We start from the raw sequence: 23,278 nt of genomic DNA, 5'->3' as shown, positions 1-23,278 counted from the left end.
GACTTTATCTGGGCTCGACAGGGCCGGTCCCCATTAGTCTAGAGAGCAGCGACATAACACGGGGGCCAATCTGCGTGACCACTGAAGCCGTAGTACTCTCACCTCACTCAGCGATCTACGCTCGCTGCGGCCGCATTCCCTTCTGCTCGCCTCTTCGAGTCTCCTGTCATGTCCAGCGATGTGGTAGCGTTCTCAAAAAAAGAAAAAAAAAATGGAGAGGCAAACACAACCGGTGAATTCGGGGGCAAGCCTATTCATTAGTTTTCGAGCCTTACCCACCTAAATTCGTTGGTTATTTTACTACTGTGCCGAAAAACCGGAAACTTCACATTTCCAGTCTGCCAACGCATCGGCGAGCACTAAGACAGAAAGCACTAAAAAAGGGGAACGTTCGCCTATTTTTAGCATGTATTTTTGGGCAAAATCTATTCCTCTCTTACGTGAGCAAGTTTTCAAGATTTAGTGGTTTGTCCCCTACCTTCTAGAGCAGCAACACCTCGTCCGTGGAAGAAGCTGTTAAAGGATGTCAACCACCGCAAGTGTAAATCATCCGACAATTTTGCGCGAAATCTTTCTCGAAAGCACGGCTCAAATATAAAACAGGTAAAGAAATAATCCCGCGCGTGTCAGGATTCGTACTCACGATTTTAGGATTAGGAAATGAGCTAAGCTGACTATACAGACACGCGGACAGACGCTGGGAGCGTAAAAGAGCATCGTTGTATTGTTTACGAAGTGCATATGTTGCCTGGGTGTACCGCTCACTTTTTTGTCAAATGTACAGGTGCTGCAAAGCATGTTTATTTTGTTGTCACGTGTTTTGCAGTAAGCTGCGGGGACCTGCATACTTTGCAAGAGGGGCGGGATTTCAGTTATGCAGTGTTTTACACTTTCTGCGATGTTGTAAAATACAGTATTGCGCGTTCAGTCTCACATCTTGCGTAGCGTGCTAAGTCTAGTGCTGCGCTATAACTTTCAGATCCCGCCACATCGCAAATGGCATTGCACAAAGTCGTGCCTCCTTCATGCCTAAAGTATGCTCTGACGCGTGGCTCTCTAAAGTTTTTAATGCTTGGTGCGTAGCCAGGGGACAAGAAGGGTTCTTTTGCACAGCATAAGTCTGTGCCCTTGCAAAACAAGATACTATAAACTTAAGCAGGGGGAAAATCACGTCCCAACTATGAATAAAGTCAGATGGCTCAAAAAAGCAAGTCAGCTGCTGCAACAGTCGGAATTGCAACCCTTTTACGCGTTTCGGTGCTCCGTAAGCATTGGGAGAAACAACGAGAACGCGCATTTGGCGGCAGTTTGTATTCCAACCTGAGCTCCAAAGCAAGGCGTAACCCCTCCGACAATTCGTTCCCTTCTTTCCGCTGTTTACCACTTCCGGTTTTTGTTTGTTGACCCCGGACACCTCTCGCAATATCATTCAGGTGGTGCCTCGCCCCGTCGTTTCGGGAGGCCAATAAGGCGGGGCGAGGGTAGATCCCCGCAGTAGGCGCGAGCGTATTCGAGCGTACGTTTTTTTTTTTTTTTTTTTTTTTGTTCCACTCAGATGCAGCCAGTGCACGGTGGGGGCCAGAAGGGATATCCAGAAATGACCACTGGCGCGTACAGTGGCGATCGCGCAAATCGCCGTGTGGGGGCCACCCGGCAGCGCCGTATTGGGCCCCGCTTGCAGATATTGCGTTTGGTGCCGCGGGCCTCTTGTCTTTCTGCCGATGCGGGAAAACGCGCTCGACGGGATCAGAAGGGACGGAGCGAGAAAGATAAAAAGGGGGGTAGAAAAGCTTGTTGACCCAGGGGCGAGATATGTAGGCACGTAATCCGGACCGGACCTGACCGGGCATCCAAAAGGAAAACGCCGGGAACATGGGTTTAGCGCCCGGAAAAAAAAAAAAAAAAAAAAGAACAAATGAATAAAGAAAAGAAAGCGAGGCCATGGAACGCGGCTCATCAGGCGACGAAGAGGAAGGTGGATATGAGAAAAGGTTCGCGGAGTACGAAAAGATTCCGAAGCGGCAAAAATGAGGAGGGAACGGAGAAATGGTCCTTTGCATGGCCCGAAACGGGCCAGCGTAAAGACGTAATAAATTGGCTGCGTTTCCGGATTGTTGCACAAACGCTGTTCTTCCTTTTATAGCAATGGCGAAAGCGAGCGGAATAAGCGTGAGTTGTTCATTGATTGCCAATAGTGACTGAAACGAGCCGTTTCTTTTTCTTCCCCTCTCTTTCTTCTCTTGCAGTTACAGAAAAAGAAGTCCGGCAATGGTGAGTGAGACTCTTTGATCTTCTTCAAGGTTCAAAAGAAAATAGGTTTTAAAAATTAGCCACGTTTTAATGAGTCTTGGGTAACACACAATACGCTTTCACGCTACGTTGGCAGTTGTCTTTTGCATTCTCGGGGAAAAAAAAAAAAAAGACAGCCGTATTCCGTCCGGCCTGTCATAGCTTTCGTATGCCCAGATGTATCAGCGAATTTTTTTGTTACTTTATGGTTTCACGTTTTTAAGGCAGAAATAACGTGAACTTCTGAGATAAGTAGCGCGCATCTCAAGCGCGAAATAATTTATTATAATCATTTTCATAACAAAAAAGAAAACGCAATTTTTTCGCTTCTGTTGAGTACTCCACATGAGAAATACTATATAATTTTAATGCTTCCGAAGAAAACGCATCAGAAAGTACTTATAAGTATGGTCTCTTAATGCCGTCATGTTTCGAGAGTAATGGTGGATAGACAGTTGTAATAAGAAAGCAAAAAAAAAAAAAGAAGTAAACACTTCTTTAGTTAAGTTCTGCTCAACGCAATGACTGACGCTTTGATGCGGCAGAGAATACAAATCGACTCTCTGTATATCACGTCATCCTCCTCTCCTAATCTGACCTGGCAAATAACGGCCGCATGTAAGGAGCCCGTCAGAGAGCGCAACTGGGCGTAGTTAAACATTTGTATCTAGACAGTGTTGGTTTATGATTTACCTGCTGCTTGGCTGTCACACCACTGTCGGCCAGTTTATTATTAACGCCAGCATTCAACCGAACAATCATGACAAAATTCCTCATATGCTAACCCAGGTGCTAACTTCGGGGCAAATGAGTGCTATTGCAGAAGAGAAACAATCGCCCGGAATGCGTTAGAACTTTACCACGCTGTAGTCATATTCACCCTAGATTTATTCACTATTTGGTACGCCCCACTGACTGACTTCGGCAATAGCGACAGATTCAGACGCTGTACCTTTCGAAAGAAGCAGAACGACATTTTTATTAATGCTATACTTTATAGTTCTTTCATTTTTTATTGTCTCTATAGCCGGCACCACCCTTGGCACCCGGGCTGGTGCAGGCGATTCTTGCAATAATTATAGTATTGTGGATGAAGTATCTTGAGGATGGAAGTGGTATACCAATTAGTCTTGAAGTCTGGGAAAGGAATCAATTCTAAAAAAAAAAAAAAATTCAAATATATTATTCTAAGGGTATTCTTTCTCTTTGATACAGTGTTCCTGACCGCATATTATGCGTGCTTAGAGTTTTTGCTTTAAGTAAAATTTGTTACTGGCTGGTGTATTTATCGCTTAGCTGCCATTATTTGGCTTATTCCGCTTTGTCAATAATGGCCCCAAACTTGCCGAACTCTCCTCACGTATGAGCGCTCCGCGAGTGGTAGGCAACCAAAATAACACCGAAAGCAGAAGTGCGTTTCGTGACCGAATTTTGGGGTTTCCGACGGTTATTATCAATTCTGCATCTTTTAACGGGTTTCGATGTCCAAACAGCAGCACTTATGCTCCGTTCCGTAACTGATTGTGATGTCACGTTTTGGCACATCGGAACCCGTAGGGCCAAATATTCACCCAACGTACGCATCTACATCGAAGTATTCACATTGAGTGAACTAGTCGCATGAATTCAAAATCTCGCAGACTCTAAAAAAACACTGCACTCTGAATAAGCACGTGCAAACAGTGTTAAGAGCACACTGACATGTACGTGGAGTCTTTTTTATTTTTTTGTTGTTGTTGTTGTTGTTTTCATGGTTCTCAATGAGAACTTTCATTTTAAGCATGTTGTGAATAATGCTCGTTCACGCGATAATTTCAGAGTATTGATGTGATGACTCCATAGGGTGGCAAAAAAAAAGTTTTTTTTCGTCTCCGAGTTATCAAATTATTTAAAAAGCGTGTTGAAATGAACAAGGCTGTTTGTTTTCTCGTACCAAGAATTCCAAAAATTTAGTGCAGCAGATATGCGTTACTGTAAAATGAAGCTATATAGGCCGGTCTGTATACCTATACGAAAGCAGTGGTTTACGTTGCTATGGATTCCTACATAAAAAGCTCGTGTAACAGCTCTTTAAAATGTATTAGAAGAAAGCAAGTATTGAGCTTCCGTACTTCCGTACTTCCGTAAAAGTAGCTTCGTAAAACAGAGGAGTATGCATGGAACAAGATTGAGTATCACTTGAAGAGTGAGAATCAATTCACTTTCACCGAAAACCAACATTTTTCGCTCATCTTCTAATCTTACATTTTCTTCCTACCGTTTTCTATGCCTCTTTTGCTCAGGTACAAAGGCTTTCTAAAGGACTGCCCCAATGGATTACTCACAGAACAAGTAAGCGCTATTTTAAGTATATACATATGTTTATTATTTTGTGACTGTGCCTTGTTGTTTCACCGCAACTGCGGGACACGAAGATTTGATGCAGCGCACACACGTTAGTGCGCTTAAAACACAACAAAGGGAAAGTGCGCATCATCTGCCTAGCCCAATTTGCATCTGATATCAAGTCGCTTTAGATGGCCCGCATAAACATGATATCGTTTTTAATCCAAAATATATCTTATATTTGCCTTTTTGCTACCGAGTCAGTGAACAGCGTAAAAATAATGATGCACGTCTTATTTTTCTTTTTGCACGACTTATAGTAAAGGAAAGTGAAATTCAAAGCAGCACATTCGACATACATCTACGGTAAAAGCCTCGTTTTTGTTGTGGAGTTGTTAAACTAGATGCCTTTCTTCTTATTATTATTTTTACCGGGCATTCGTAGCCTGTGAAACACGCTTGTATTTTGTAGCGAAAGCTACATTGGTCGCTATGCAGCGATTTTTCCATGGCACAAATTTCCATTGTGGTTACACCGCTCTCACCGTCACTGCCTAGCAACCACCTCCTGACCATCTAGCGTGCATACGACCCGAGCATTTCGCCGTGCTTAAGACAGGCCACTAGTGAGCATGCGCGGAAACCGGAGAGGAGCAACAGGTGCGCTGCGAATGACAGCGCAAAGCAGCAGCAAAGAGAGAATGAGCGTAAGGCAAAGAGAGCAGCAGAAACGCTCGCAAGGAGAAGTCGTGTGCCGCGCCGTTTGGCGGGCAGCCGGGGAGGTAGGAGGGGAGACAGCAGCTGACGCGCATAGCTGCAGTGCCCTAGAATATAGCGTAGCGGCGCTGAATAAAAAGCGCTTGGTTCGTCGGCGCCGCCGCGTTTGGTGCCATGGAAAGCGAGTCGGAAAGCCTTAAACAAGACAGGCTTATCTGCTGGAATGAAAACAGGCGAAGGCGACGAGCCGAAGAGACCTAGCCAGATAGCCACACTACCATGGACGTGCAACCAAGACTACCCAAGGCTAACAAAGCTATGCCTTAGCTTCCGCTACGTATATCCTGGCATAGCCGAGCTAGGCCACAGCCAATTTTTGTTTTAAATGTCATACATGTCAGCATTACACTTGAGCTTATTCCCCATGAAGGACAATTGGTGCTCTCTCAGAGATCTTTGCTGTCTTTCTTTCTTTTGGTGCGGCCACACTGGCAAAAATTTGTGCGCAGATTATTTTACCAAATTACTCGCCCCTCTAAGTAGTCCACTTTGTCACTCATGTACTACACGAGTGCATTCCCGTTTCACTACAGCATGCAGGTCATATAATAAAAAACGCGCGTTTTTGTACAAAGAACGAAAAAGATTGAAGGGCGGGAGGTAAACCTCAGTTTGCTATAATATGTTTAAAAAGGACATGTTTATCTGGAGACCTCTATTCCACCAGTTTCGAATAAATTTGAATTTTGGTTCAGCCAATAGAATAGAAAGATATATTTTATATACACAAGTATCGAATATTCGCGCACCACCACCCCAAAACGATCGGCTAGTATTGACCACCAGGGCTATTGGCGAAGGAAGATGCCTTTGGTTATTATTCGGATAAATATAGAAATCCGTGTGATCTCTACCCTTGAGCACTTCGATAGCTATCTGCTGACGGAGAATAGTGTCCAAGGGCCCAAGCCGCTATTTTGCTTGCGTTTGGCACATAACAGCCTGAGTTGCTTATGCGTCATTAAACCGAATACAACAAACTGTGTTTATTATTATTACCTAGATAAAAGAGTGGTTCCACCATCTATGCGAATTTGTTAAATATTTAGAAGGCAGCTCAAGAGGTTTCAGATATTGACAACTTTAAAGAAGACAAATGTATGAAACCTGCAGATAACAAATGCGAACTCTTTTTGGGCTAGCTTTTGAATTACCGCTGCAATCGGCGAATTAAGTTAGGTAGGCGTTCAGATTTCACCGCTGTGCACCACCCCGGACTGGGGCCGCAGCCATGACGTAATGTATAGCGGCGCTACGTTTCAAGCGAAGAAAACCAGCGCCATCGAATGTATAGCTCACGAGTGGTTGTTTGGCAGCATCGGACGACGCACGACATCATGTGGGCGTGGCCAGGAAAAAATCTAAAAATTTGGCAACAGTGATGTCATGAAGAGTTTTTTTTTTTTTTTGCACAGCTCCGGTGCATTGAGGAGAAGGCCTAACATTTAATCTGTGATTACGCCGTCGTTTTAAAGCATGGCGCAAAACTAGTTCACATGCTTTACCTACAAAGTTAGTGCATTAGAATTGCCGTATCTCCTTCAAATGTCAAAACATCTCTTCAGCTTCCCTTTAAAGGGTATTAGGTCGAAGGCACATGTTCTTCCTCGGACACAGTACTAGGAAGCGATCACCTCCGCCATGCGCAAATTGTACAATTTCAATACCAAATTTTTCACTTACTCCGTAAATTTAACGTAAGTGAACGTTCGATGTTTTCTGCTTTCCCTCTGGGTAATATTAAGAAGCTCTATGGCCCAGATGAGCGCCAAGAGGTGGGATTTGCCACGAAATGCTTCGCAGGGAAGCCAAGTTTGCGCGAAGGGTAAGGTAGCGCTGTGAAGAAGGCTGACCGCCGAAGAATTGACGCGTTTGAATTGTGGTGCTGGAGGAGACTCTTGAGAGTTCTTTGGACTGCCAGAAGATCAAATCAGTCGATATGGTCGACCATAGACCATGACTGCTCATTGGAGGGTCAAATCATAAAGTTAAAGATCAGCTACTTTGGTCATCTGATGAGAAGAGAGGAGTCGCTGGAGAAAGATTTGATGTTGGGAAAGGTTGAGGGTCGCCGGAGAAGGGGTAGGCAGCGAACGCGATGGTTAGATGGCATCCTCGAGGTGCTGCAGATGAAGTTATGTGATGTTAGGAAGTAAGTGAGAGACCGGAAAGCGTGGCGTGATATGGTCCATGGGGTCACGACGAGTAGGATACGACTGAACGACTGAACTGAACTGAAGGTAACGCCACACTCTTTACTGATCTCCTTTACAGTGCGTTACCACTAGAGCTACCAGGCCGATGATAAGCCGCTGTTTCGCTGTTTCTATGAAGCTGCGTATACAAGCACAAACAAATAGAATAAACATGAGTAAATGACACAGTTCATAGGTTTTGAGTCCGGAGCGAAAGGATCAGCATAGCTGACCATTACACAACAGCACTATGCTATCGCCGTAACCGATCAGCCCCCGTGGTTAGCTGCCACTTTCTTACGCTGTTCATTGCATACCGCCGTTCTCATCAACTTCCATCAGTGTGCAGTGAAACCAAACACGCGGCTATCTCCTTTCCCTCTTTAAGTGCGTTAAGCGGCCCCAAAATTTTATAGTCTATTACCACTAAAGATCCCACCACCAATTTCACCCCATCTTTTCCTGAAGCCTAACATTGAAACCCTAGTCTCGGACAGAAAGCGAAATGAAACGCCACATATCAGCGCACATACGTCGCGTTTGGACAATTTATCGAAATCGCCCCCCCCCCCCCCCTCATTCCCGCTACTTTTTCTTTCTCTTTTTCACTCTTTATTTTTCACCAACAGAGAGTTGGGTGGAGAACTATAATCCTCTTCCGAATAATGTTCACGTCTCTGTTTCCTGACTGCTGCGTTAAATTCATCTACGCAATATTCAGCATTTCGCGAGTTACCCGAACCGCCTTTCGATTCCAGGAGTCGAACGAAAAGAGCAAAATTTCACTTACTCGCTACAGTTGCGATGTCCTCAGCCCTATCGTTGAATGCATTTTTCCCACTGGAAGCGTGTCAGAAACATTCCTGCGATAGACATCGAACTAGAAAACTTGACGGGGGACCAATGTATTTGCCAGAGCAGGTCGAGCAGAACATGTCCAATGTGCGCACAAGGTATACCTCTTTTCGCGGTGCGTCATCGGTACCTGTTCGAAGTCAAGGCCCGAGAAATGATCGTGTGTAGGATCTCATCCTGGGTCTGCAATTTTCAATACCACCCACTGGACACGTAAAAGTGTACCCAGCTACAGTCACGCTACTTTCCCGCGATATTTCAATGCACTCATGAATTATTGAACAGCAACATCCCGACACAAGAGGGAGACGGATTGCGAGAATTCTAGACACGTTTGATTTCACTGAGCTGAGCGATCCATCTCCTCTCTGGCTCACCGCCACTGATGCCCTGGTGAGCTTCTCTCCTTACATTTCGTCAACTTTAGCTGCTCGTGCAGCTTAATGCACAGGCGTTGTCACACCCGACATCGATCATTTTCGTTCTGTCAGCACGGCGCGAATGCGCCGAACCAGAATAGTCGAAGATTGAGAGTAGTTGCGCTGTGTATCCACGAAAAAATCTCGAGTACTTTTAGAGAGCGTGACTAAATTATGCCAGTCTTGTGCCTTTATCTGCGACTATAGGCTCCCAAAGCATCGCCGAGCGGCGCGGCGGCTCCTGATGGGCAAGGCCATCTACGATAGAAAAGCACAAACTGGGATTCTGCCTGCTCAGCTCGCTGCCTTCGCCAGAGTGCGTGCCCGCGCGCCCGCGAGGCGCATAGCGACATACCGCCTTGATGATTGGGCAACCTAAACCTAATTTCCATGAAGGGAATTTTATTAAAGGTGAGAGATTGTTTATTCAGGTCTAATAAACTACAGACAGCGATGAGTAACTACTGATCGTGAAAAGCGCTTCCCATGTGAGCGAAAACAGTGTAGTAAGTGCATCTCGAGGTAAGTTCGGTATGTAATTATATTGTCGCATATAAAATGTTTAAAATAGGCAAAAGTACTATCAGCACTGTGAAATAAAAACGACTCGGTCATTATAACCATCTTTTGGGGCTGCAGCATGGGATCTATATACGGGTTTTGTTTATATTACGCACCGCTTAACCGCTGGCAAGCCCTCTTAGAGCACAGAGGGGCATATCCACCATACATCATAGGATTCCACCCACAATTGTACACGCGGGGCGCAATGATACAACTGAAGTACCACGTGCTTGACGGCAAGACGAGAGGCACCAGAGCAATTCTCGGCCTCGACATTGAAAACGCGGTCGATAGAATCGCGCACTCGGCGATCCTACACCAGATATCGCGGCAGAATCTAGGTGTACGCATGTACAACTACATTAAAAATTTTTTGACAGACAAGCGAGCTGTTTTAGTGGCAGGGGACTTCCAGCTAAAAAGAGCAAACGCTGGGAAGCAGCGGCACCCCGCAGGACTCCGTCATCTCGCCCACGCTCTTCAACCTGGTCATGATCGGGCTAACAGAAAAGCTACAAGAACTGAAAGACATCCGTCACGCCATATACGCCGACGATATAACCCTATGGGTGCGAAAAGGTAGAGACGGTCACATCGAAACGGCACTGCAACTATAGCAATCGAGGAATAGCGGAAAGCCGAAAAAGTTGTACTTCTACTCTACCGCCCCACGCAGAGGGGCAGACCACCCGGGAGTGGTCGGAATGCGGCAACGACCAAGCGAGAATACGAAGCGACCAGACTGCGCACGAGAAATGCAGCAACCACCCCGATAGTGCACAAAATTAGGGATAATCGAGGCCAACGGTGCCAACGGCGAAATGATCACTAAATTAAAGCACGAGACGGCTAACGCTTTACGAATCCTCAAGAGGGTCACTAGCAGAGAAACGGAATGAGGGAGGACAGTCTCATACGACTCATATACTCTTTCATCATCAGCCATATTGCTTACGTTGCGGCATTCAACAACTGGTACAAGGGCGAAGAAGCCAAGATCAGTGTCTTCAACCGCAGAGTGTACAAGATAGCACTGGGCCTACCCGAGTCCACCAGCACGCACCGCGTGATCCAGCTCAGGCTTCACAACACGCTTAGCGCATTCGCCGAAGCGCAGCGCACTTCACAACTAGAAATATTAACGGGCAGGACAGCAGGCCGCCAGATGATGGCAAATCTCGGCATCCGTTACCACGCATCAACAAAGCCAGAAAGATGCGATCAGACAAACGCTAAGAGTCGACCCGATCCCATGCAACGTCCACCCGGAACACAACCGAGGAAAAAGAGTGGCCAGGGCCAGAGCTCTCCTACAACAGCCACGGAGACGACACGGAGAAAAGGTTCGTTGGCACCGCGGAATACGCAGAACGCTCGCGATTCGCGGTTGCGGCCGTCGATTCGTGTGGCACAGCGCGCATAACGGCAAGTGTAGCGTGCGAACGCGCAGAAGAGGCGGAGGAAGCGGTGGTGGCACTCGCTCTCACGGATCTGACGTGCACCACGGTTCTCTGTGACTCGCGTGAAAAGGTCAATAACTTCGCTAAAGGATGGATCTCACAGAGAGCGGCCCGAGTCCTGAGCAATCAAAAAGTCCAGCGGGAGTAGAATTTCAAACCAGAATTCAGTGGTTCCTGGAACATATGAGAGAAGTATCGAAGACGCATCGCAACCGAAACGAGACGGCACACGTCAAGGCGCGCGAACTCGCGAACCGCGCCATCGACCGTCGTCCATGGAACAGCACTAAAGACTGCTTGACCAGCTAAAACAAAATTACCAAGGCCTTCTGACTGGCCCACCGAACCTTCCCTCCACCCAGCGACAAATTGGACAGGGCGCATGCGGTGGCCTTCAGAAAACTGCAGACGCTCACGTACCCCAACCCGGAACAATACCACAGGCTCTACCCCGGCACATACCCGACAAATATATGCAAGGTCTGCAACGCTGATATAGCCACTTTAACTCACATTCTCTGGGACTGTAACAAAAATGTGGAAAATTGGGCTGGTTGGTGCATGATCTGAGGCTCGAGTCCTTAAGGTTCTCATTTGAGTATTTGCTACTACCACCAAGATCTGCACCAGCGGTGGCTCCAGGCGAGCTCACGCCCGACACCTTCAACGCACACCGCTGTAGCCCTCCTACTCGTCGCGGCTTAGCACCCCCACAGTTCGTGCTACTCTGCCAGCGAGGGCCGGGGATAAGCGCGACACTAGAGCGCCATCCATTTTCGGGGCTAGTTGCTTCGGCCGGCAGGTGAGTTGTTACACGCTCCTTAGCGGATTCCGACTTCCATGGCCACGGTCCTGCTGTCTTAAGCAACCAACACCTTTCATGGGTTCTCATGACTCGGGCGCCTTACCCCGGCGTTTGGGTCATCCCACAGCGCCAGTTCTGCTTACCAAAAGTGGTCCACTTGGCGCTCTCATCGCAGCGGGAGGCCTCAACCCAGAAGGTTTCCTGTACACCCATTGAAAGTTTGAGAATAGGTTGAGGACGTTTCGACCCAAATATCTCTAATCATTCGCTTGACCAGGTGTGACTGCTCTCCCATCGAGCGCCAGCTATCCTGAGGGAAACTTCGGAGGGTACCAACTACTAGATGGTTCAATTGGTCTTTCGCGCCTATACCCGGATCGGACGCTCGATTTGTACGTCAGAATCGCTTCGGATCTCCACCAGAGTTTCCTCTGGCCTCGTCCTGCTCGAGCATAGTTCACCATCTTTCGGGTGCCAACATGTGCGCTCTCGCTCCGCCCCGGCGACAACAGAGCGCCTGGGACGAGCCGTTGCTGCGCCCACACCCTTGTGCGGTGCGGGATCGCAACGCGGCCCACGAAGGGCCTCCACGTTTCATTGCGCCATTAGGTTTCGGGAGACAGATTGACTCGCGCACATGTTATCGCTGTTTTTAGCCTGTAACAAAAATTCAAGGACACTTTGGCGACTAAAGTGATGAAAGGCGAAAGCCTGAGTGCCACATTCTACTACGCGACTGTTGCGCATGTAGCTATGCATGCTGCTACGAGTAGAGCCAGCGACTACTCTTTCACATTCTGCGAGTGCATTTATTGAGTGAATTCTGCTTGGCAGCGACGAGATCACGCTCCTTGTATCTTCGCAGTTGTTCTACGTTTACTGTTGTGTGGTTGATTTTACCGATGCGCGACATTATTTAGTAATGAATTAATTACGCCACTGTCAATAATTAGTGTATAATTATAAAAATAATTAGTAATTATTAATTCATTAGTGATCGAACATTGATTGGCACATGGCCATATAAGGCACGCAATAGCGCATACTGTGGTGGTGCTCTGTGATTGGTCGAGACATCCATGACGTCATCCCGTCTCGACCGATCAGAGCCGCCTCAAAACCGTGACACTTTTGCTGACGACATTGATGCGGCAATAATAAAAGCTTTCGCCTTAAAAACCCTCACGGTGCTAACACTGAAAACCTTCCGCCACGGGGGACGCAGTCCCAGCTAGCCTCTGTGACCAAGCCTGGGCCGTCCAGCAGGCCCGCGAGGCGACGGCGAGGCAACTCCTCGACGTCCCCACGTCGGAGACCTAAGGCCCCGTCGGCGAAAGCTCTGCAGGACTATAAATAAAGTTGTTGCCACCACCACTACGTTACTAAAGCAAATACTGCACTCGAAGAATAAGTATACAACCTAAAAGAGGTGTTTCTTCAGAGGTACGAACGGCAGCATACTCGTGCACCTCACGTTGCAGGCGACATAACCGGCTCGCTGGCTGGTGAAATCCAAGCTTAGTGAAAGCTGTTGTACTGTATGTTCGTCTTTCATTTCGGTTATTTTTCAATTGTTGTGCTTCATTTACGATAATATTTGGTTTGCATTCATGAAACCTGTGAAGTGAATGGGGTGCCCTGTGCGAGTCGTGTCGATAAAGCCATACGCGCGCTTTTATATTGTGCTTCCCACATATTTTCGTCAGTGGCGAATTTGCGCAAATCTGTAAAAGCTTCTCAACAAGGCATGTTTTCCAACAGAAAGTCCTAGTTCCTCGATATTCTCTCGGTTGTTTATGAACTGAAAAGTCAGGTGTCCCTTTCACGCATGCAAGTCAACTGCGGACGTTGCACACTGGAATCTGTTAATTTGGTTGGTTTCAGAACACTCACAAACTCACAGAGCAGGAAGCGAGCACAGAAAATCTGAAAAATAAGTCACATGTGGGGATCGCGACGCCGGATAATTCTCCCCCCCCCCCCCCCCCCCCTCATTTTCTAGGCGTGGTATTAAACAACTGTACTCCTTCGATGCCTCTCCAAGCCATCCTTGTCGACTGGCAACATTTCCGAGTTTACGGAGAAGGGGGAAACAGGCTCTTTTCGTTTTCACAAAGAATACGAGGCGGAAACACTTCTTGCGGAAACGCTTCCAAAGGAATCTGCATAGTTTCACCCGTGAGCCTCGTCTTTTAGCGCTTCGCCTGCTATTGTGGCTGCCCACGACACAATACTACTTAGTACCTCCGTTTTGCATCGGAGGAAGCGTTCCTCTATCACTGTTGTGTTTGAAGTGCTGTGTTTTCGTCGGTTCTGTGACTAGAGCCCCTCTCTGCGCGTCGCCTCTAGAACTCGCCCCCTGTCCGCGCCCAGCGGGACGCCTTCCACGGCGAGCGCCCTTACCCTCCTCTAGTTTTGGGAAGCCAGTCCCCTCCCCATTCTTCGGCCTCCGTTCCCTCCGTTCTTCGGCCGGCCAGTTCGGTTTTCGCCTCGCCCGATGCTGGTCGCACCCTCTTGTCTGTTTAGTAAACGCAGTTAAAAGTACCTCGTGCGTCTTCGCTACATTGACTACGCGCAAACACGACAATCACCAAATAATCGCCAAGCGCAACTAGAACGCCGCTCGTGCGCAGGAAGCTAGCGGAGCGTCTGCTCCGGCGACGTCCCTGTGTTTCACATTTCGCCACCACGCGGGAAATGCGGCGCCGCCGTCGGGTGGCAAAACTTGAGGTTGGGTTCCCTATTCCTTGCCTTGTACCAGACTGTACTACCAGAGTGTGCGTACCTGATAGGAGTACGCACACCTGAAATGAAAAAAAAAAAAATAAAGGCAAGCTTTGGGAAGAGTATTTTGAACGCAACTCACGTATGACACGCTGGAAAAAAAGTAAATAAATTGACGATTTAATTAGTGTCAAAGCACGCACGTAGTGGCAGAACATTGGACCTAAGCGCGCCCCACTACTAACGGTTATAACAATACCCACGCCAGACAGGATATATTGAGCCCCCCGATTGTAGAGAAGCCAGTAGAGTAAAAGAGTGATCGGGTTTTGTGCGGTATATCTTTTTTTTGTTTTGACCTCGCGAAAGCTAATGTCGTGAAAACGAATGTCCGGAATATTTTTTTTAATCGATTCTCATGAATAGAGGAGTAAAGAAGTATTAGATAGGTGAATGAGCAATCGGAATTACAAAAATTCTTCAAAAAGTGACAAGCGGCCGAGTTCTGCATTCACACACAACTCGGTGTATCACGCAATCCGCCTTTTGCAGTGAATGTAGCGGAAAATTCTGATGCTATGCGGGGTCAAGACTACCGAGCGTTGCTGCAGATGAGGCAACAGCACTCGTGAGCATCGGCTGGGGGGGCAAATAGACCATTCTGTGTAGGGCAAGTAGCCGTCGAATATATATTTCGTTAAATGAATTTAATGCGAAATATTGGCCGCATCGCAGGAATGAAAGTGATTGAATATGAGGCAGGTCAGCCTCGATTGCAAACTGTGCACGGACTCTGAAGAAGTATCCAGCATAACTATTGTATCATAGGTGGTTCTTGTAGAGGTATCGCACGGTGAAAGTTCTGTTGCTTCGAATATCGGCGCAATATTAAAATAAGAGAAATTCCGCTGGCATCTTGTGTCAAACAAGCAAGGAATTATTATATAACGGGCTCTCTGTAGAAGCAGCAAGTACACAAACACTTACGCTAGTGCTCTTCACTGCATTTTGTGCATGGCATGTGCTTTCTAGGCGGATGTTCATTCGTGGAAGACTGTCTTTAGCATTCCTTTTGTTTATACACAATTTGTTTGAGAAGTAGGTCGTAAAGAAAAGGAAGAAGCCGATACCAACAGCGGCAACTGCACATACATAGAAGCCACAGAAGTCGCGTTTGCGGAGACGTTGGCCCAGCGCAAGGAGAGGCGATTCTTATTAGTGGGAACAACCTGTGAAGGGTATATCGGCGCATCGTCACCCTGACTTCGACTTCGCGCCGTCTGCTATACTTCAGCCGCCGCTTACTTGGCTTTGCTTTCGCCGAGTAACGCGAGCCGTATGAGAGGTTTTGCCGCAGCTGAGCTGTTCACGAAGCATTCATCGACGCTCACAAGTGGCTGCCTGTCAAATGCACGCGAAGACGTGGTAGCGGCGAAGTTGTTTTGACCGCTTTTCGTGTGTTTGCTATGAAAACGGTGCGCAGCAACGACATCCACATTGGTTCTATCGTGCGCCGCTAGGTCATCGCACATGCACAGATCACTCATGCAGAAAGCGGAATAAAAAGAAAATTCAGTAATATATTCTAATTTTCGTACCACAGCTGCAGGCGAGAAACAGACACATCATTATTCAGTCATTTCGGGTTGTTTAGCGTTCACCAAAATTGCATGGCATGGCCGATATCGCTTGAGCAAAATGTAGTAAGACATTTTACAGGCAGCACCCCTACGTGTCCTATTGCGTTTCGCTCAATTTTCTTTCAACGTTCTTAACCAGCATCGCGCTAGGACGCATGAAATGAACAGCGTGAGATGGGGCACGCACATAAGAAGAAAAAATATACAAACATAGCACTGACTAACAACAGAAGTTTTGTTTTCGTGCCATTAAGTATATATCAATACACAGCCGACGCTGGAGTGCAAAAGATGCGCACCGTGAACAAAACAAAATCAAAACCAAAAGAAATATCCAAAATAGGAACTAGACCCAGGATATCCTTTGCTCAGAAATGACAGCTCTTTGCGCACTAGTGACATCGAAATGAAGCTGACACATGCGTTTCCCGGTTTTATTATAGGCTTCAAAAGCTGCAATTATCTGTCTCGCTTTTTTGTCGTAAATTTTACTTCACGCCACAAAAATAAAGTTCACTTGTTTAAGCTGCACTGCTCGCTTCTTTTTATGCTTGTATTCCAGTTCGCGCTGTTCGCTTTATGACGTTGAACCAACTAATCCGCCAAAACGCCTTAGAGCTTGGAGTGTACCTTATTCTCACCTCGAAGATATTAGTTTATGCACTGAGTCCGATGCTTAGGAGAATCGTCCAAACCACAGTATATTCGTAATAGGAGTGATTGCCCATCATCATCCAAACAAGCGCAGCCATACTGCTACAAAAGGAAGCTCTACAGCTTTTATAGAAAGTTCTAGGTATCAGAAAAACCCTTATTGCTCCACGGTTCGAACATGAGACCACCTATTCAGTGGGGCAGCTGCTTTGCTAACTGAACTAAACAGGGTTCTCAGCTAATCGGGCAGAGCGTCTAAAAAATATTGAGTGCTTAGGGACCCCAAAAAGGGTTCACATCTAAAAACAAATTAAGAAACCAGCTTACCCACAAGCAGCCAGGAACGACAGTGCGGTGCATATAACTACTGGCTGACACCGTACCAGTACCTCGGCCTAGCGCGAGAGGAAAATGATCAAAAACCCGGTGTGTGAAGATTTTATTGAAATTAAATCACGTCCGAATGAAATAATTTTCCTAACGAGCCCTCTTCTTGTTGTGAGTGCGTGGCCTCTCACCGCTTGCACGTCTCTAAACCACTTTGTCGAGCTCAGGTATTTACCCAACTGCAGAACGTGTGCGGAACGTCTGCACGTTACAACGAGTCCCCTTTCTCAAACTACTTATATTACATCTCGTTTCCAGTATACCTCCGCCTATTCTTCAAATTCTACTTCTCCTCCTGTAAAGCGCGCTCTGCCTCTTAATAACCTTAACTGAGGCGATGCCAGCTTAAAAGAAACGCGATTGAAAAGAAAAAAAAAGTTGGTCACCGTTAAGACATTCTTTTCGTTGAAAGCTTTTGTACGTTTCCTAAACCAAGTAGCTGCTTCAAAACATCCTGTGCGGATAAGCTGATCAATATAAAAAGACTGTTGCATGCTGGAAGCGCCTTCTAAAAAGTATTTTGTGGCCTAGGCAACTGGCTACTTGGAGTTCAAATTTCGCGTAGAGGTGACATAGGGCGGTAATTTTTGTATTATAGCACGTTTTGGCTGATACCTTAATTGCAAGGTGACAAATAATCGGAAGTCCTCAACGCATGCAGCATTTCCAAAAGAAATGCACATCTTTTAGTGGCGAAAGTAGGTGCAAGTTTTAAAATGCTTCTAGTACCAGCGTAGCAGGCTGAACCTTGTTGCAAGGCAAGGTCTCGTCTCGTCTCGGCAAGACACTATACTCTGACTGTATCACCGCTCGGTCGGCAGACTGGCGCCTCGCGGACCACTAACCTCCGTTGTCCACACCGTTTTGTGGTCGGGCTGGAAAGGAGCGACGCGCGCCCTGCTACCTCCAGTCCCGTTGTGACTGTGTACAATGGACTCCTTGCTACGGCGACCGTTGCTCTGAATCAGCGTAGTTGTCTTCGTGCATGCCAGTGGGCGCCCGCTTTATATATATATATATATATATATATATATATATATATATATATATATATATATATATATATATATATATATATATATATATATATATGGAAGAGCACCGGACGCGACATTCGGAGGTCGTGGGTTCGGTCCCCACCATCGGCACGTTGTTTTTTCTTCTACTTTGTGTTTAATTATCTTTCCCCTAAGCAGATTACATTACTCATTTTCTGTGATTATCCAAGTAAAAATAAAAAAGGCATAAAACATAATCCCCAATGCTTTCCTTGGCCTCGCCGACTGTTGGCTTCTTCCCTTCATGTATTATAACGAGCACCCTCATTTCCCCTTCATTTATCTGCTTTTAGCATACGGGGGTCTCGGTTCTGGCAGTCTTGAAGCCATAGGTAGCGTAAGAGGGTTCTAGCACAGCTTTCGCCCTCGCTCTTAATCACGTTCTACGTGATTAAGGCGGTAACAAAGGACGTTCCACGTCCGCCGCTATGGTTGAGGGTGGCACTGGTGAGCACTCTCAAGGTTCGTATACAGACAACATTAATACCCGAGAAAGTAGCAGGGGGACAGCGGCCGATGTAGCTCTATTTGAAGAGCCCCGGACGCGATATTCGGAGGTCGTGGGTTGGGTCCCCACCATCGGCACGTTGTTTTTTCTTCTACTTTGTGTTTAATTATCTTTCCCCTAAGCAGATTACATTACTCATTTTCTGTGATTATCCAAGTAAAAATTAAAACAAAAGAAGACATAAAACATAATCCCCAATGCTTTCCTGAGCCTCGCCGACTGTTGGCTTCTTTCCTTCATGTATTATAACTAGCACCCTCATTTCCCCTTCATTTATCTGCTTGTAGCTTACGGGCGTCTCGGTTCTGGCAGTCTTGAAGCCATAGGTGTAGCGTAAGAGGGTTCTAGCACAGCTTTCGCCCTCGCTCTTGATCACGTTCTACGTGACGCTGGCGGTAACAAAGGACGTTCCACGTCCGCCGCTATGGTTTAGGGTGGCACTGGTGAGCACTCTCAAGGTTCGTATACAGTCAACATTAATACCCGAGAAAGTAGCAGGGGGGTGGTGGTGGTGAAAACGTTTTTTTCATAATGGGAGGTTTGACGCGGAGCCTTAAGGGCTTCAGCTTTATAATACTGGGTGGAGACCCTAGTCAGGGACCCCCTTGGCGGTTGCCGCCGCCCGCGCACGCCGCGTTAAGGCCCTTTGGGCCTGTAGGTCGCAGCAGCCGAGCAGGGTCGCCTCCCAGTCCTCCCGGGAAGGGTTAGGGATGGGGGGAAGGGATGGGTTTTGTTGGCAGGCCCATACCATGTGGTAGGTGTCAGCCACCTCCCCACAGTACTGGCACTGTCCAATGAATTGTGAGTCAAAATGTTTAAGTACTGCCGGGCACAGCACTGTGTTAGTGAAGAGGCGCAGGAGCAGCCTCTCGTTCGCTTTTCCTAACCCTTTGCAGGGGTTAGGGTATTTGCGATGCGCGTTTTGATAAAAAATTACAATATCTTTGAATGTGTAGGCCGGATTGGAATCGTCCTCAGCCGATTCGAGTCCCGAGGAAACTGCCCGGAGAGAAAGCGCGCGGGCGGCTGCGTCAGCTGCCTCGTTCCCTGCAAGACCCTGGTGGCTAGGAGCCCAGACGAGCAGGGGGACAGCGGCCGATGTAGCTCAGTTGGAAGAGCTCCGGACGCGGTATTCGGAGGTCGTGGGTTGGGTCCCCACCATCGGCACGTTGTTTTTTCTTCTACTTTGTGTTTAATTATCTTTCCCCTAAGCAGATTACATTACTCATTTTCTGTGATTATCCAAGTAAAAATAAAAAAAGACATAAAGCATAATCCCCAATGCTTTCCTTGGCCTCGCCGACTGTTGGCTTTTTTCCTACACACACACACACACACACACACACACACACACACACACACACACACACACACACACACACACACACACACACACACACACACACACACACACACACACACACACACACACACACACACACACACACACACACACACACACACACACACACACACACACACACACACACACGCACACGCACACGCACACGCACACGCACACGCACACACACGCACACACACACACACACACACACATATATATATATATATATATATATATATATATATATATATATATATATATATATATATATATATATATATATATATATATATATATATATATATATATATATATATATATATATATATATATATATATATATATATATATATTTTCACGTGAGGTCATTTGCACAGCGCGCCTTTGCTGGCAACTATAGTCAACTAGAACTGGCAACGGTGGCATGCAACATCACGATGGTCGAAAGAATGTTGTATGTGAGCACATGAGATGGCGCTACTACTCTGCACCGTGGGGACTGGACGTGTTAACAGAGCGCGGGCAGATAGTATGCGTGAGACACGAGAACTGCCTTGACGCCAGGTCGACATGTGCGATGTTTTGAATAAACCTGTGTATGCTTAGAGGAAGTCTCGATTCTGTCCGCAACGCGAAAGCTTGAAGCGCTAAATTCAGGTTCGAAACATCTCTCTGTATGTGACCCGCGGATTACGCGCCAACGATTGAGCTTTGTGAGGGGATTTGGTGGCCGTGCCGGCGCTGAACGCAGGGTGCAGTGTAAAGATGTGCCGGCAGGTATTCGTCTTGGATGCCTAATGTCTAAAGTGACGCCAGACGTGTTTTGATTGACCTGTGCTGGGATCTCCCCTTGCTGCAACCTGTGAGGTGATCAGAATGAGCGTAGGTGTTCGCAGTATGGATTGACTGCTGGCTGAAACGCGGCGATCGGATAGTTTCGAATGATCCCTTCATTCTCCGCTGCATCGCTTTCCGGATTCAGAATTGAAAGCATTCTTTCCTAACATAAATCGCACTTGGTTAGACGCCAAACGCGCTTACCTCGCGTGGAACTTGAGAAAGAAATGCTTTATCGGAGTAGTTGCACATTCGAGCAGCTGAACAAAGCACCGCGAAATCCACGCCAGCGACTTCCGACTCGCACCTGATGGCTAGGATCTGAAAGAACGCCCGCGACATGCTAGCGATCCACGACCGAACGCGGCCGATCTGTGACGAGTTTGCCATTATGAAGGTAGCCTTTGTAGTATTAACCATCACAGTCGCCAGTATTTGAAAGTTATGAGCAAAACAGTGGCAGGTTATGCTGAAACCTTCCTTTTCTTCTTTTTTTTTTGTCCTTTTAGTCTCGAACGCGCGGCGTTATAGCTACTGCAGCTATTCAAAATGCCTCCCACCTGCCACCCGCTAAGTCTGATAGGGGGTGGATTTTCTGTGGCTGTGTGGAGAAAGCTACAGAGCTGAAGTGCATGAGCTCGCTCCGCAGCAGAATACAGACTCTCCTGACATTTTGTGGATTTTTCTCTGGCATATTATACCCTTACGGAAATATTAAGCTTATTATTAAATAAAAAATTACGCTACAATACTAGCCAATAAAGCTGGAGTATAACTAGGCGGGTGCATGCTGACGGCTGCGCTGCTTGTCGGCAATCTTGAGAAGTGTAGGCAGGCCGCTACCGCTTCATTGTTAATATAAACAGCGCGAACGCGAAGACAAAGGACGAGATAAAAGAAAGCCACAGTACAAGCGCTTGTACTGTGGCTTTCTTCTTTTATCTCGTCCTTAGTCTTCGTGTTGGCGCTGTTTATATTAACAATGAATAAGTACCAACTCGCCCAACAAAGTATCTTGGAGGCCGCTACCGCGTCTCATCGCCGATTTCGGTGGGCTTTCGCAGTTGCGTTTGTGTTGGTTTATTTAATAGGGCTTAACGTCCAAAAGCAACTCAGCCTGCAAGGGACGCCGTAATGGAGGGCTCTGGAGATCTCGACCAGCTGGAATTGTTCAACATGCGCTGACATCACACAGAACATGGGCGCCTTGCTTTTCGCCTCTATCTTAAAGCGGTTGCCGCGGCCGTGATTCGACCCGCACCCTTGGTGTTCCTAATAGTCGAGCGCCCTAATCACTGGGCCACCACAGCAGGGCGCTTGTTTTGAAAACGCTCAGTACTTAATGCGGACTATTGATTAGTCACGATTTTACGTGTGCATAGACCTTCAGTTAATGTGAACAATAATCAACGTGGAACTGGGACACATTTGCAGCCGCTGAAGGCCTAGGTGCGAGTCTGTGCCTTCCACGCTTGCTTGTCACATTAACACTTTTTGTCGACTTGTCCCCTTCATATTGGCGTGGCACACAGGTGCCTGAAGCAGGGATGTAAACGCTTTCTCAATGTAACGCTTCGCTCTTCTCACTGTACACGCCACTCTTTCTACCCTTTCTAATGTGCAGCGTTATGTCAGCACAGAGCACACTTAAAGTGGAGATGATTTGACAAATGAAGCTTTAGCAGCGAACCGTGCTACGACACACCCACTAACGACCTGTATCTGCCCTCAGGGCTTGTACATGACGCGGATGCTATGGAATGCATGCTTGAAACCGTTAATGGTATTTAAAATCAATTTCTTTGCTATGTTGAACAGTCATAACATCGCGCCGGAAATCGCGTGCACAATTAAAGTCATACTACTGTTCGCGTTTACCGCTGCCAAAGGCGCTATGAAAATCAAATGCACGTTACTTTTGAATATTCCGCCGCATTAACAGGGCAGGTCTAGCTTTCGGTTGGTTGCCTGCGCTTTTGTTAAGAAAACGACTATCCGACATGATTCGAAAACAAAGAACCTTTCTCATGGCTGCGTTTCACGGAGCAGAAAGGAGATAACTTAAGTCTATTTTTTTTATTTATTAAAATTATCTGGGTCATCGCCCAACAAACCTGGCCTTATCTGTAATATTTATCTCTGACAGTCACGAACATGGTACGATTGGGGCTCTCAGACAGCCAGGTCGAACAAGTGCCCAACCGCTGCCTATGCTTCAAAGACGGCTGCGATACATACAGAGCTGTGCGGTGCAGACATATGATTCATGACCGAAGGAGCTAAGCTCGATAAACGCAAAGTCATCGAGAAACTCTGGGGAATAGCGATCGCGATGGCGTGCGGAGAAAACACACAGAGAAGAAACTAGCAGGGAATAGCATCAGGTACAGAGATAGGCATAATCGTCAGTCGGTGCGTACAGGCGCGAGCACACGC

At 47.0% G+C, this 23,278-nt stretch overlaps 1 protein-coding gene and 1 pseudogene across 1 annotated transcript in view; one reads left to right on the top strand and one right to left on the bottom strand.

The window, feature by feature from the left end:
- The window catches only part of LOC146203695 (frequenin-1-like), a 221,106-nt gene that overhangs the window by 173,291 nt on the left and 24,537 nt on the right, over positions 1-23,278 (top strand). The window contains exons 2-3 of the mRNA XM_084588860.1: positions 2,247-2,271; positions 4,572-4,620. Coding sequence (XP_084444986.1) covers positions 2,247-2,271; positions 4,572-4,620 — 74 coding nt within the window. The remainder of the gene's footprint in view (positions 1-2,246; positions 2,272-4,571; positions 4,621-23,278) is intronic.
- Positions 11,407-12,339, bottom strand: LOC146203696 (large subunit ribosomal RNA; annotated as a pseudogene; the record flags this gene model as incomplete).

The sequence above is a fragment of the Amblyomma maculatum genome, chromosome 1 (genome assembly GCF_055883805.1).
Source record: "Amblyomma maculatum isolate TAMU_Amacu chromosome 1, ASM5588380v1, whole genome shotgun sequence".
Classification (NCBI taxonomy): domain Eukaryota; kingdom Metazoa; phylum Arthropoda; class Arachnida; order Ixodida; family Ixodidae; genus Amblyomma; species Amblyomma maculatum.
This window is presented reverse-complemented; position numbering and strand designations above follow the sequence as displayed.